At 42.2% G+C, this 15,491-nt stretch overlaps 1 protein-coding gene across 1 annotated transcript in view; it reads left to right on the plus strand.

The window, feature by feature from the left end:
- The window catches only part of RARS2 (arginyl-tRNA synthetase 2, mitochondrial), a 30,718-nt gene extending 16,025 nt beyond the window's left edge, over positions 1–14,693 (plus strand). The window contains exons 11-20 of the mRNA XM_053972571.1: positions 557–652; positions 3,107–3,167; positions 6,297–6,373; positions 7,674–7,798; positions 9,069–9,136; positions 9,236–9,345; positions 10,351–10,446; positions 12,204–12,278; positions 13,193–13,256; positions 14,592–14,693. Of these exons, the coding sequence (XP_053828546.1) occupies positions 557–652; positions 3,107–3,167; positions 6,297–6,373; positions 7,674–7,798; positions 9,069–9,136; positions 9,236–9,345; positions 10,351–10,446; positions 12,204–12,278; positions 13,193–13,256; positions 14,592–14,678 (859 nt within the window). The 3' untranslated portion in view covers positions 14,679–14,693. The remainder of the gene's footprint in view (positions 1–556; positions 653–3,106; positions 3,168–6,296; positions 6,374–7,673; positions 7,799–9,068; positions 9,137–9,235; positions 9,346–10,350; positions 10,447–12,203; positions 12,279–13,192; positions 13,257–14,591) is intronic.
- Positions 14,694–15,491: the final 798 nt, after the last annotated feature.

Consider the following 15,491-nt stretch of genomic DNA (forward strand, 5'->3'; position numbering starts at 1 on the left):
AAACAAGATAAGATGAGTGAGGTTTGTACATAATCTGAGGGGAGGAGTTTTCTTTACATGGTTTTCAAAGCTGTTCTAGTAGAAGACCACTAGGATTTGTGCAGTCACAGCTAAAATTTACATTTTCCTTTTCTGTGACTAGCACAGAAGCCTGGCCTTGACAAATTGGGTACAATGACAGTGTTCAACTCCTAATGGTGTTTTAGGCTGTTGATTAGTTTGGCAGCTCAGTGTGCCATTTAATGAGCAGAATTAGATGAGATCCTTGCCTTCATGAAAGAGGTGCCTGGCTGAACTGAGATGGGAGCTGTAATCATGGAATGCACCAGTATGAGGGCAGGCTGCTCCCTGGTATCAGCAGTGGTGACAGCAAACTTACAGGAACAGTCCTCAAAAAGACTTAAAGGAAATGGTCATTCAAAGAAAAAGAATGAGACTATCTAGAGGGAAAGGGGCTTGCAGCAAGAGGCCTTGGTTTTGGCTCTGACCTCAGTCTTAGCTGAACTCACCTGCGTAATAGCCTGCAGTGACATGAGTACTTTCCCTCACCTTACAGAAAAGGGACAGGAATTGTGGATCTCTCGGAGAAAAAAGACCTCTCAACAGTTTCCACCGTCATGCGCAGTGATGGGACATCTCTTTATATAACAAGGCAAGTAAGCCCATCTGTGCTCATTACCAGTCATTTTGCCAGGGAGCTTTTCAATATGAGCACATTGATAACTGATGGCATGGATTTTGAAGATTTTTATTTCTAGGATAGTTGTAAGTGAAAGTAGCAATGTAACTATGATGGGATGAAAATGGCTTTTAAATACTTTTCCTCTCCCTAAGTCTTCTGGTTTGAAAGCAAAACCAGTGAGAGATTCCAAGTCAGAAATACAATTTATTGGGAAAAGGGAAAAGAAACAAAATACATGCAATAATACAAAAGGAAGACCACTGACAAAGTCAGAATACAACCTGACACCCCTTTGGCCAGCATGTTGGTAGCAGTCCAAATTGGAGTGGCTGCAGACCTCTTGGAGTGGCAAATGTGGTTCTGTTGGAGCAGTGGTCCTGTAGAAAAGGTGTAGTCATCCAGTGGAAAGCCCAGCTGTGTCCTCTTGGAAACCTGTGGGAAGGCTGCCTTTCTGTCCAAAATCCCAGAATATATCGAGGTGGGAATGCTTAGCTCCTCCCCCCTGGGCAGAGCATCTCACAATGGGCTGATGTCATTCTGAGTCATGGGTGGGTCCTTGATCACCTGCTAAACAGAAACTGCTCCTGGAGGGAGCTATCTCTGAGTCATGTGGTGAGACATCCATGGGCCCATCAACAGGAGATAAGGAAAACTGCCCAGAAGACAACTGCTACACAGATGGCAATAGAAAACATCTTGCTTCTCAATCTTGGACATTAAGTAATATTAGTAAATCTCTTCTTTGCATAAATCATAATACTTTCTCCAGCTACTAACTTGGAAAACAAAGCTGGAATCTCTGGATCTGATAAATAGTTGCCAAATAATAAAGGTTTTAAAAAGACCTTTGCTTAAAATGTTTATTGATGGTGTGATACAGGAAAAAATTGCTTGTTCAGCCTCGTGTTCATTGACTCAGTGGACCACCAGTGCTGTAACATCAATTTTATTGCTTTTTTTCAGCCATCTCATCAGTATCCTAAAATTCCTCTTGGGTATTTTAATATGGAAGCCTTAACAGTTTCTTTGTGCCAGGAATGTAAATAAGTCTAGTGTCTAGCCCTCAGGGTAAACTCTGTACAGCTTTTCAAAGCAAGAATATGAGAGAGATGCTGTAATCAATCCTGTACATTAGGGAGCTGCTGAATCTTGTAGCCAAATGGAGACAAAGATGCCACAGCTCCATGCCCACAGGTCAGCCAGGAGTAAGCACGAGCACCTGATCTCAACAGGCCCACACACAGGCCCAAAACCACTCAGCACAGCTGGCATTTTGTTCCCCTCTGGATGATTAGGATGAGTATCTATTCCTGTGCAGAAATAGATGTATGTGTATAGAGATGTATGTGTACGTGATACACATGATTGTGATAGATACACTTGCATTATATGTGTGATATGTGTATTATTGAATAATTTAATCAATATACATATGTATTGTACGTGCACTGTGAATCCCTCCAATAGCTGGAGGTCCCTGTGGTCTCTCCAGCAGTTGGCCTGGACCCTCTGATGCCAACAGTACAGACTCCTCTGGGTGCCCCATCTCTGCAGGCACATCTGGAGACTTCCCAGGATACTTTTCCTACTTGCTTGTCTGTTCAGCTTGATATTTGCTGCCAGTCATAGGATGATGTGTGTGCCCTCTCTCCAGCTGTTGGCTGAGACACCTTGTGACCCCTGGTCAGGCTCCAGCTGTTATAATTTCATTTCACTTATGTCCAGTCCCCTCAGTCTCTGATACCACAGATGCACGGCCTGCAGGAGCTGTAGTTCTCAGCTGCAGCTGCTGAGACTCCAAACACATGTGCACACAGAGGAGAGAGCCCCCTCACCCCAGGAGAGCTTGAAATGGAGTTTCATGGGGAGACAGGACAGACTGTGCTGATGAGGTGCAGGACAGAACTACACAAACATATAACCAGCAATTGACTTACAAGCCACCCATCCCTGTTATTGTCTTCTCCTTCTCTTTTCTTACCTCCCCTTAGCATTCCATAACAAGTCTTGTGCAATTGCAAATGCTTTTTTCAGATTGGAATACGAGGCTGACAGTTCTCCTGTGACAGTCCTGTGTGCCTCTGTATGTATAGATGAGCTTTGTACCATTTAAGCTAAGGCTGAACATGGGTTAATTTTCCAGGAAAGGATTGTTTCTCTCAGGTCCCAGCAGACAGACAGACACTGGACTTACTCTGCACCAAAGAACAGTTTCCTCAGCAACTTTCTTAGGTAGTGGTTTAAAAAAACATTTCAGATGTGTCATCAGCAAAAGTAAACATGTCTTTTTTTTATGTGTAAGGCATACATGGATCTTTCTCTTCAGGAAGTCCTCTCCCCTCCATAAAAAGCAGGTTATTTTTCTAAGAGGCAAGTAGTGAGGTATGTTTGAAAGTCCAAATAATTTCTCATTATCTCTTTCAGAGATCTTGCAGCTGCTATAGACAGAATGAATAAGCACAGCTGGGATACCATGATTTATGTGGTAAGTAATTCTAGATTCAGCACACACTTTGGTGCTGACTCTCTCTAGTAACCCAGGGGCCTCTGGCTTGCAATATGACTTTGACACACAGTACTTTTGGCAGTAAAATGGATGCCCTTACTGCCCAGCAGCTGTGCCTCTGTGTGGCAGCGTTTCTTTGTTCTCTTTCAGTGCATGACCCCCAGAATGGTTGAAAAATACCATTAAACTGAAAGAAAGTAGGTTTAGATTAGATACTAGGAAAAGATTTGTCACTCTGAGTGTGCTGAGGCACTGGAACAGGTTGCCCAGAGAAGCTGTGGATGCGTCATTACTGAAGTGTTCAAGGCCAGGTTGGATGGTGCTCTGAGAAAGGTGGTACAGTGGAAGATGTCCTTTCCCACAGCAGGGGGGTTGAACAAGATGATCTAAGGTGCCTTCCAACCCTTCGTATGATTTTATGAAAATTAGCTCTGGAGTTATTCTCTACTCCAGGAAATCTTACTTGATTTGACATTTTATTTTCTTTATAGATGTTGTAATAATTAAACAAATCAGAAAAAGCTGTTACTATTATAAAGGGTTTTAAAATGTTAATTTAGAAATTAATGGTCTAAAATGAATCTAAGTCTACTCTGAAGTCCTGATATCTTATCTGAAATGTACATTTTAATGGCTTTGAACAATGCCTTAGTTTCATTATGTAGAAATTGCACATACTATTTAATCAATCTGAATGAAACAGTTGTAGATAGGGAATCTTTTTATATTTATTGGTTTTGTTGTTTTGTTTTTTCACAATTCTAGCAGCATCAGTAATGGATATGAATAGCAAGACTATCTCCTTTCATGTCTGAAACTGTTTTTTGATCTCATATTAGCAAGAAAATATCATGTGATGCTTTTAAATTTTCTTTTTCTCATATTTAGGGGAAAAATTATGAAAGCCATGTTCTTTTATATGAAGTCCAGAATTAGTAGCATGTGGAAAAAATTTTTATGTGGTCATGTTTGGTAATGTCCCTGTACCTTCTCTGTACAGCTTTTTCAAAAGTCAATATAATGTGATACATTATATTGAGAGAGATCAGTAAGCAAAATATTAAATATACAGTTTAAAGTGCAACTTCTAGTTAAACCACATTGCTCCTTTTAGCTTCAGTCTTCAGGAAGTTTCCTGTAGCTTGCCATCCTTACATGTTGTCATAGAACAGAGACTTTTTGGTTATTCTGGGGGGGAACTGTGTAATTATGGTGGGAGCTTTTTTGCCCCTGCTGGCTGGAACAGTGAGTTCATTGGCATCAAAGGGCAGTGTGGCTGTGAAAGTGCAGTGCTTTAGATGTTAAGGATGCTTCCTGTCTGGTTCATGTGGGTGGGCAATTACTTGTGTTTGATGTTTCTGGAGGTAGCAGGAATCAAGGGAGAAGGAACAATAAGAAAAAAGAGTAGTTGGGTGTCCACTTTGCACAAATCAAGATGTTAGCTGAATTTTCAGCTAATGGCATGAGTAAGCATAGGAGCAAGAGTCTTGAGCTGACAGCTGCTGTAGCTGAACTCCAGTCAGTGTTTAATTCCTTGCCTGGGCCTCCCTGGTCTCCTTCAGGTCCAAAGAGATACACAGCACAGCCAGATTGGGATGTGATTCACGTGTCCATCATAGCCAATGTGTCATTCAAGTGGGAAATGACAGCTGAGCCTGTCCTGTCCTCTCAGCCTTGCTCAGGTTGTATGGTTTTCAGAGGACATGGTTAGTATTTTTATAATTTTTGACTTTCTGAGGGCTGAGAAAGTGGGTCATAAAAGAGTGAAACCAATCTTAGGAGACTCCTGTGGGACAGACAGCCTGGTGAGGGAACTGCCAGCCTTGCTGAGCTTTGCTGCTGTTTTATGGCACTGCTTTGTAGTGAGTTAGGACTTCACTCAGTGTTACCAGAGGCAGGAGGACTTCATGGGATTAAGTGAGAATGCTAATGATTTTAGTCTTTAATAATTAAATACAAATGTATTTCAGAATGCTAATCTTGTTACAAGAAAATTATTTAGAGACTCTAGAGTCTTATTTCACAAGATCGTCTTATTTTCATCAGATCAGCTTCTTTAAGAGAACATTAAATTGGTTTACTACTTGTAATGCTGTAAATTAGTGCATTCACCAATTTAGGTTTTAAAAAAGTCCTACTAATTTCATAAAAAGGCAGTGATACAAGCAAAATATTCAAAACATCTTAAAGCGTGTGGCATGTTATTAAAGAGATACTAAGATTCCATTGAATGTTGCACTCAAGAAGGAGATGAAAAATTAATATGAAGAATTAAATACAATAAATGCTGTCAGACTTCTACCTTAAAGCCAGACACCTAATGAGAGAGGTCTTAAAAGCAAACAAATGAGGAAATAGTGAATAGGTTATAATAGGAATAGGTTATCTCTGCACTGTTTTTTAAGGAGGAATAAAAAGGAGTCTGAGTGAGGCAGTCGAAACAGGTAGGTAGGAAAATGAACCTTGTAGCAACTGCTGTAGCTAGAAACATATATGAAGATTGTTGTTAAACATAACATACAGTCAGAAACAACTTCAATTTGTAGGAGAGTGTAACTGAAAGTGGAAGAGAGCACAAGATGAATAATTGTTATGAAATTGTGATGATTTATATATTTTTTTGAATTATGTATCTGCCTTATGATGTAAAACTACAAATCATGCAGGAGACAATAGAAATTAGTGGGTTCTGGAGGCAGACAGCCAAAGAGGTGTTCTGTTTCTAAGCCAAAGGACCCTTGGAGTTTGGTAATACAGCCCAGGGGAATAACAAGAGCAGCAAGGTTCTGAAGTGAAAACAGAGATGCTTCGTTTGATGGGCAGCTCTCAGATCATGAGAAAGTAAAGAATATTAAGGTTTCCTTGCACTTCTGTCTTTGCCTTCATGATCTGAGAATAGTCATTTCTGAAATGGTGGATTTCTTTTTCTAACATAACTCAAAATCCCATTGCCATAGATTCCAGCTGTCACAATTTTCAAGTCTTGCTTGTCTTCATGGGTCTTAATTTTGCTTGAAATGACTTACTGGCACTGTGGTATTGTGTGTTAAAAGCTACTCCTTATCAGACTTGTAGTGTTTTCTGATATGCATCAATTCTATTCCTTAGACAGATAAAAGCCAAAGTAATCACTTTCAACATTTATTCCAAATACTGAAGCTCATGGGTTATGACTGGGCAGAAAGGTATGTACTTAAAAATCGTAATTATATACTGGTTTTGGTGGTTACATTCTTTTTCATCAAAAATGTATATAATATGTACATTGGAATTTCAGTCAATTGCTCTTTTGAGGAGAATCTCCTGCTGGTGTCCATCCACCACCATACTGTAGCACACATCATGTAGACATTTTGGATGAAACTAAGCTACAAGATGTGATGCTGGTGTGCAAGTAATGGAGTCCAGAGTACAAGCAGACATTTGGCCTGTAGAACCCAACTAGTACTAGTCCAGCAGAGAAACAAACCCTCAGAACTATGTGCAGTGTGGGCCTCAGGTCCTTATCAGCAGCCTTTTCATTCTGTGTGTCCACTCCTGCTGGTCTGATTTATTTGTGGAAGGAGTCATTGCTGTGTGTTTAGGATGTGAAAAACAGCCCTGTCTCTCATTTAACAGGTTTTTCATAACTGCCTGACAAGAAAAAAGGAAACCATTTTTAAGAGACTTCATGGCATAGCTTCTGCAATATTGTGTTGTCACATATTAAGTTATTACTTCTTAAAGTATTTTATTTTAGCGGAGATCAGAATCTGAGTTTGAATCATGCTTCAGGCTTGAAGTATCTATTGCAGGGAAGTGTATCCCTGCTGTTATTCATTGTAATTACCTATCTTGTTAGCAATCTGAGCAAAGGTCAGTAATGGATCTCCAGACTAAATCATATTCCTCTCTGCCAGACTGCATGTCTTTTGTGGTTAAATATAGGGTTTTAGCCTTCAGGAATACCAACCTGCCTCCTTTCACAGTGCATAAAGTTGTGCTAAAATTACCCTAGATTCTGGATCAAGAATAATGCCTGGGATTATTACAAGCAGAAACAGTGAATACTTTATTATTAGCAATGATTAATTATACTGTTAGCTTAATGTGGCCACAATAGAATTATTATGACTCCTTTTCTAATTATATTAAGAGATCTCTGTTGCCACAGTAATTTGATCTGTCTACATCCTGACTCTCCTCAATTTATTGCAAATTATTGCATTGAGGCCTCTGTACTAACGCTAGTAGCAAGAGATTCCTGAGAGCACGCAAATAACCAGGCTATCATAACTCTGATCATAATTTTCCCATTCTATAATAAATACAGAGCTTGGTTGCTGAAATGAGAGTTACTGATTATATCTCCAAGCTTCCCACATTGGAGTGTTATTTATTCAGCTGTTATTGCTGTTTCCTGGTAGAGAATCCAGCTCTGAAAAAACACTGCAAACGTTTCTCTTGACTGAAATATAATTTTGGTCCTGCTGCTTCTCAACACAGGTGCCAGCATGTGTCTTTTGGTCTAGTTCAAGGCATGAAGACTCGGAGAGGAGAAGTAATTTTTCTGGAAGATGTTTTAAATGAAGTTCGCTCAAGGATGTTACAAAACATGAGTTCCACAAAAAGTTAGCTATTTCAGGTCTTATTAGCTTCTTTTGATGTTCTGTGTTGATCACATTGTGTCATCTTTTCCACCCTTCACTTCTCCCTGTATTGCACTAATCACAGTAATATGCTCTTTTTCTTTTTGTACTAACCATAATATAAACACATAATTACAATAATTCTTTGCAACTCTGTGAACTCCCCTAAATTGCAGATTTGCAAATTCTAACATTCAGTGAAATTATTTATCATGCACTGAGAAGGAAGTACCTGCCTTTTGGGGACAACAGTTGTTTTTTTCTGGAGGGACAAATCAGTCAGTAGTGGATTTGGGGCTGGAGTTCAGGGATCAGTCAGATTTCATCCAAAGGATTTATAGCTCTGACAATTTTCTCTGGCAAGAGTGACCCTTGCTTGCCTGCCTCTGCTGCCTTGTCACCCTGCCAACCTCGTGTCTGTTCCCGAGTGCCCTGGAGGTCACTGCTCTGCCCCAGATTGTGCTGAAGGGGGGTTTGCCTGTGCCTCATTGGGCTGTGGCTCCAGGATCGTTTCCTCCTGATGCAGTACAGATCCAAGCAGTTCCCAGTGAAATGCTGCCCCCTCTTGTGCTCTCTGGAGTTAGGCGCTGGATTGAGTCAGCCATCTGATCAGCTTAAGTAGTATCAATCTTCCTTGCTCTGCCTCCTCAGCTTTTTTGAAAGAGATGATTTTCCTTGTAAAATAGACAAGGAGGTGGTGTCCCTGCACATGGCAGAGGGTTTGGACTGGATGATCTTTAAAGGTCTGTTCCGACCCAAAGCATTCTGTGATTCTCTCTGTTCATATTCCCTCAGTTTAGACATTTACAGTGGATGGTGTGAATACTCCCTAAATGTACATCCAAATGTACATTTGAACATTGGAACAACTTTCTTTGTTTATGCATCTTGTATCACTTGGAGCTTTTTATTAGTTTTTCAACAAAATCTGCATTTCCCTGATCTTGGAGATTGGCTGTCATAATTATGAAAAGGAATTCAGTGCAGCCTGCTTAGTCTGTCATCATGGACCCTTCTCACCTCAAAATCTGTGCTACACATACAAGGGGAAGTGGGAAAAAGCCAGTGAAACAGGTGTTTTCAGCTTTTAATAAAGATTTATATCCTGGATTCCTTGCTGCATGCATCCTGACAATTTCCATATTGCTAGTTTACAGTTGTGGAAGATCTGCTCTTTTATTGGCATCTCTAAGTCTGAGCAGGAGTCAGTATGGTACTGCAGACTTAACAATGTTTTTCTGTTTCTGTTCAGCAACCAAAGAGGTCCAAGATCCTGTGGAAACAGCAGAGAAGGTTGGTCTTGCAGCACTCATAATTCAGGTGAGTCTGAGCTGCTTCACGAGGTGTCTGCATTGTCTGTGAGAAGTTGCAAATTGAGATGAAGAGCCATGTGTGGGTGACATCAATTTATCGTTCCAGGATTTCCGGGGCCTTCTGTCATCTGATTACCAGTTTAGCTGGGACCGAGCTCTCCAAAGTCGGGGAGATACAGGTGTGTTCTTGCAGTACACCCATGCCAGACTCCATAGGTAAGAGGAGCATTTCTGCACAGCACAGTCTGACATGAAGTTTAACCTTATTAACTTACTGCTTTGCTAAGTAGTAGTGCTAACTCCTTAAATATGATACGTGTTCACTTTTTTTGCAGAAGTGAGAGTTTAAGATAGAAATCATTGAGACTTTCCAGAAGAGCAGGCCAATTAAAATTAATTTTCTACCTCATTTCCATGGAACTGAACTAACTGTTCATGTAGTTTCTCAGTTCTAGGAACAGCTTCTCTGTGGTTGGTGTCACTGATGAGGAATGGTTGCCAAGAGCTAAGGAAACTGATGTAAAAGCCAAAATGCCCATACTTGTAAAACACACCACATCACAGAACTTGGATGTTTTGGCTACCCACAGTAACTAGTGGATTATTTTTAACATTGCTATTTCACACTGTTGATAGCCAATATTAAAAGGAGATCCCTTCCTGTTGACTCGGGTCAAACGCTTGACATGTTTAATTATTTTTTTTAAATAGTTTCAGAAGAGTCCAGTTTGAACAGTTTTATCAATAATACTGAACTGCCAGAGCAGACCTCAATATGTGTTTCCATTTAAGATTTCTTCTTTGGGTGAGGCCAAAGGTGTGAAGCAGCCTGATGTTGTGAGGCAGTGGTAGCAGGACGTGGTGTTCAGGAAAGCCTGATCCCTTTCTCTGGTCTGTTCTTCTTGTACTCCCTTGTCATGTAGGTATTGGTGGTTCCAGGGTACCATTAGTGGGGAATTGTCTACCTCCCTAGTCCTTTTAGCTTCTGGACCTGTTGTCCATGCACATCTCTAATACTGTTGATAATTGAATGGCCAGCACACATTTTTATTTTTATTTTAATCTTAGGTTGAAGTCAGCTAGTCTTATTTCAGTGTTCCATTCAGCTTGAGCAGAGCTTACCCTGTTTTCTTAAAAACACAGATTACTGTGGGATTTTTTGTTCAGCATTGCTAAAAGGTGGTTTTCATCCAACATTTGTTTTCCATTCTTATGTTTTAGTTTAGAACAGATGCATGGGAATGCAGAGCTAACTGATGTGAATGTGGCATGCTTGCAAGAGCCAGATGCCATCTCTGTTCTTCAGCATCTTCTCAGGTTTGTCTAGTTTTCTTTCCAAATACCATTTCCCTTAAAATAAATATCTGAACATGCCACTGACCTATTGAGAGGGCACAGACTGCATGACCATAAGAAAATATGGCTTGTTTGAGGCAATGACTTGCCTTTTGTGCCACATGGATTGCAATATTTGAAATGTTCCTGGCTTTAGAAGCCATATAATGGAAAAAGCAGTATTTAGAACATACTCCATGTACATGAGCCTCCTAATTATTTTTTATCTTCACAAAAGTGTGCTCAGTTCTGTATAAATATTAGCTGCAGATTTGCTTGGTCCCTCTTGTTCTGTTTTTGTCATGTGAGAAAAGAGAGAGGTGGTGAGGTACATGGAGTATGTGTGTGCACATTCAGGAGCTCAACGACTGGTACCTGTTAATAACAGCGGTGTTCTTCATTAATTCAGTCTTTAAGCTGAGCAGTTTCTGTTTTCATTAGTTCATAGATGTGTAATTAAACTGTGGAGACAAGGGAGTTGTCCATGTTGTGCAGCCTGTGATGGAGTCAGAAACAGCCGAAGCTTTCAGAGTTCCTTCTGGGAATTCCTATATACTGCATTGCACACTGCGCAGTGCCAGAAAACTTTTTTGACCATACTAAGACCTTCCTGAGGCACCCTGAATACAATTAGGAATTTCAAAAGTCATGCCAGTGCACCAGGTGGCTCCTTTGACCTGCATGTGTGGGCTGCAGAGCCCTGCCATTAACTGTAATTGCCTCCAGAGGTCTGCCTGCAGTCCATCCTTTGCTGCTCCCTTGAGCAGCAGCAGGACCAGCCAGCTCTCAGCAAGACCAGCAGTGTCTTATTTATGCAGTGCCATTGTACTTCACAGAAAACATGGGAGCTGTTCCTTGGGATTTTTTTTATACTCTTACATGACTGGTGAGCTGCTATCACCGTGTGCTCCCCAGTTCTGCAGCTTGAGTTAAGAGTGGAAGATTCCATGGCAGTTCAGCTTGGACATGCTGGCAGGGATGGGCCTGGGAGCTGAGCAGAGATCAGGAAGTCCAGTCCCTACTTTGAATTTGAATTCTCTTCAGCCCTGGAGGTGTTGGCACCTTCTTGCAAGCTGTGAAAAAGGACAGCAAAGCACATGAAGAAAAAACATAGCTGTCATGACTGCCTGTACTACCCTGTTTAATACTGTCAGTATTGAAGTCCAAAGTCAAGTGTATTGTGTAAGTTATGTAGGATGACCCTGCTTGATCAGGGAGGTTGGACCAGATCACCCACTGTGGTCTCTTCCAACTTGAACCATTCTGTGTGATTCTGTACTCCAGGATTTGTCTTTTTCTAACGTTGCAAGCTTCCTTTTATCTACTTAAAATTCTAAGCTGCATTTACTAAAGGCAATGTCCTCTAAGGGATTATTTTGACTTCCTTGGTTATTTAACACATTTTTTGCTCCTAGAAACGTACAATTAGTGTTGAGAAGTAAAACCAGACATAATGTTCCAGGAACAAATATAGCCCTTGTGTTCTCTTTGCTATAGCCTGCCTCCCTGAGCTGTTTGCATGATGAGGAGCAGAAGCAATCTCCTTCAATAATAAGTGAACAAGGAAGGAATAATCTATTGTGTGCTAATGACATGGCTTAGATCTGCTTCAGATCAGTTTTGCTAATTCTACAGCTGTGGTTGGGTGCTTGTTCTGACTTAAGCAAGTCTGATGAGCCTTCTATCTGAGTACACCTTGTACCACTTCAGCACCAAACAATCCTTTCCTTCCTTCACAGGTATGATGAGGTCCTGTATAGATCTTCTCAGGATCTGCAACCCAAGCACATTGTCAGCTACCTCCTCACACTGAGGTAAGGTGTTTGCTGATACTGGCTGTGTCTCCAGTAAGGACAGGTCTTCCTGAGCTGGCTCTGCAGCCCTCACATCTGCACTGCTTTGAAGAGTAAAAATAGTGGGAAGATGCAAATTTGTGGCACAGTTTCCCTGAAGCAGGAAATATATAAAGTAGGATAGCAAATAATGTAATAAATCGTTGAGATTAAGGCTGGAGCCAAGACCCTCCTGAGAAACTTAACAGCTTTTAAGAAAAAATAATCATTAGGCTGAAACCCAGTATCTGAACCCAAAATCATACTGGACTAATGATGTCTTAAGGAGCAGATTTTAGCTGATAACATCCTCTCAATATTAACATTTCAGCTAGGAAATTTTATCCAAGCTGCTTTTAACCACTGTCTCAGCCCATGAACAAAACTTGTTATTAGTGTAAGTCATACTGTGTATCTGATTCCCAGAGGGATTGGACAGCACCATGAAATGCTGGTGTAGGCTTGGTGGAGGAAGCTGTAGAGCCTGTGTATGGGAAAGGCTTTAACAAATTAAGGAAAACAGTGTAAAGAATCATGCATCTTGGGAATGGCAGGGTAGGCTCTCAAGGATCTTCCCAGAGCAGTCTTGAGACTGTTCTCTGGGGTTTTTGGGGGGATGGAGGGCAGGGAGTGGGAAGGTATGTGTGAAGCAGGGAGATTATTTTGGGGTTATTTTAGGAGAATTAAGTTGTCAGGGCATGCCATCAGTGCCATGCAGGCTACAGAAGACCATGCCCTCCTTCAGCCAGGTGAAGAGGCTGTTAGAAATCAGCCCGTGGCATGCTGCAGTTGTGGGTGGCTCTTCCAGTTCTGCTGCTTTCTGTAGCCCACAGTGCTGCTGCGTTTGTCAAGTGACTTGCTCCTTCTCACCGTTGCTCCTGTGTTTTGCCTTTCAGCCATCTGGCAGCCGTGGCACACAAAACCCTCCCCGTGAAAGGCAGCGCCCCCGACGTGGCACAGGTGCGGCACGGCGGGGCTGGAGGGCAGCACGATCCAGCAGGGCTTTGCCAGCCCAGCTGTGTCACCACTGGGGGGAATACGAGCCTGCAGGCAGAGGAGCCAACAGCCAGGCTCTCCCAGGGCGGAACCGCTTTGGGAAATCAGGGATTGCTGTTCACAGCTATGCCTTTCGGAAAGGGCTGCTCTAGCTTCATCCTCCAAAAACACAACACTCCCTAAGGACAGCTGCTCCAGACCCAGTCAAACACCTTCTCGTCACTTTTCCTTCTAAATGTTTTAAGAGTAAACATCTGAGCATTTAACTTGCTCGTTGACTTTTGATGGTTTCCTTTAGTGGTTATGTGGGAAGATAAAGAATTAGGAGAGAACTGAATCTGTCTCCTCCCTCTTGCCACCTACATATCCCAAGTTGTCGGTATTTCCTTTCTAGCTAAAGCACAGAGGCTGGCAACTGTTAATGTGCCATTCCAAATAAATGCAAATTCTTTTTGCTGATCTCCCAGGCAATGTTTGACCCCCTAACGACTGGGTAAATTATATATTAATTACATTGCCTCTCTTATTTTCTTTCATCTATTTCAAAAGGAATTACCTATTTGATTTTGGTAGGAAATCACATTTAAGTGTTGAGCTGTGCTGTTGGGGAAAAACATTCAGTGGAATTGGTGGAGCTGCAGTCTGTATTTGAGCTTAGATACTGTAGGCATTCATGCCTTTGACTGCATCAAACTTCAGGGAAAACTTCAGTTCCTAATCCTGTAAATAAAAATATTTTTAAGTATCTTGCAATGTGACAGCTTCCAAGAGCTCTGATTTTTGGAGCAAGCTTGACAGAGCCCTTCCCAAACAGCCAGCTGTGTAACAGCCAGGACACTGATGAGGGAGAGTGAAATTTTCAAAGCAGCCCATAGCTGCTTGACAGCCTGTCACCCAGGCACAGCGAGGGGAGGAATTCCAGAGGTATCCTCAGGCTGTACTAGCCCCTGGTGCATGAAAGATTTTCAGTTTTTAGTCATTGCATTCCTGTTCATGCATCTCTGCTTGCTCTGCCCCGAGGGCTAGGCTGGGCATTCCTTTCCACCTTCCTTTGTTTGAGAAAGTGTCCCTCTCCTGACAGTGCAGTGGGCTGCCAACAGCTGGTGTGAATTCTGGCAGCATTGGTATGTTCTTTAATATTCAGGTTTTGTGTAGATTCGAGTCCCAGTGGGGGCCGGGACTGCACAAGGACAGGCTGCACACGGTGTTCTCACCTCGGCATCTAACTTCTGTCCCAAGAACCACACCCTGTTCTGTAGCACTACCCTAAAATGACTTTTTTTTTTCCTTGTTTTCCAGGCACGGCTCTGTCTCTTCCATGCAGCACGCTCAGTTCTAGCCAATGGAATGAAACTTCTTGGCATTACACCTGTAACTCAAATGTAAAGAGGCCATATCCAATGTCAAGTCATGTCTCTTACTAAAATGATTTTTTTTCCAAAATAATATGCATCCTCTCCTGTGTGTCTCCTGCTACTGCAGGCTGGAAACTCCATCTGTTCTGGCAGGTTTGTGTTCTCCATCCTGCCACCAGGTGTGGCATAGCCGATTTGCAGGGGCAAGGCTGTCATAATCACTTTCTTCAGACATTTGGTTGCAGCAGTGTACCTAAGACACTACTCTACTTGGAATTTCCCATAAAAGAGAACTGCTGTGTATTTGCCATGTAAATATCACACCCTTTTAATAGAGGAAGTGGTGTTAATTGTCCTGCCCTAAGCAAAGTTCTCCGCGGTTGCCACTGTGTACCAAGGACTGGTGGCACAATGGCTTCAGGTTCTCTGTCTGTTGTAACAAAACGAGTTAGAAACCTTTTCCTGGGTGTTGTGCTGCATTCCTCCTTCAGAAAGCTCAGCCAAGCCCAACTGCAGCTGTCACACCCTGCTCCTCAGCCCTTCCGCAGTCCCACTGACGTGATGGCCGGCAAGAAGAGACTGCTGCCCAGCTGGTGGAACAGGAAGCGCAGTGTTCCCTCAGCACTGTGCACACAGGCAGACATGCAGGTGCTGCTTGGCACCCCTGAGCCTCACATTGCTGTAGAGAGGTGAAGCAGCACCGGTGAGGTCCTGCAGGTGCCTGGCAATACCTTCCACCATGGAAGCCTCAACTCCCAAAAGCAGCACTGTGGTGGAACAGCTGATGAAAGGCAGGGAGGGACCAACCTCTCCCACTGAAGAGAATTTAGGCATGTTTGTTACT

The sequence above is a fragment of the Vidua macroura genome, chromosome 3 (genome assembly GCF_024509145.1).
Source record: "Vidua macroura isolate BioBank_ID:100142 chromosome 3, ASM2450914v1, whole genome shotgun sequence".
Classification (NCBI taxonomy): domain Eukaryota; kingdom Metazoa; phylum Chordata; class Aves; order Passeriformes; family Viduidae; genus Vidua; species Vidua macroura.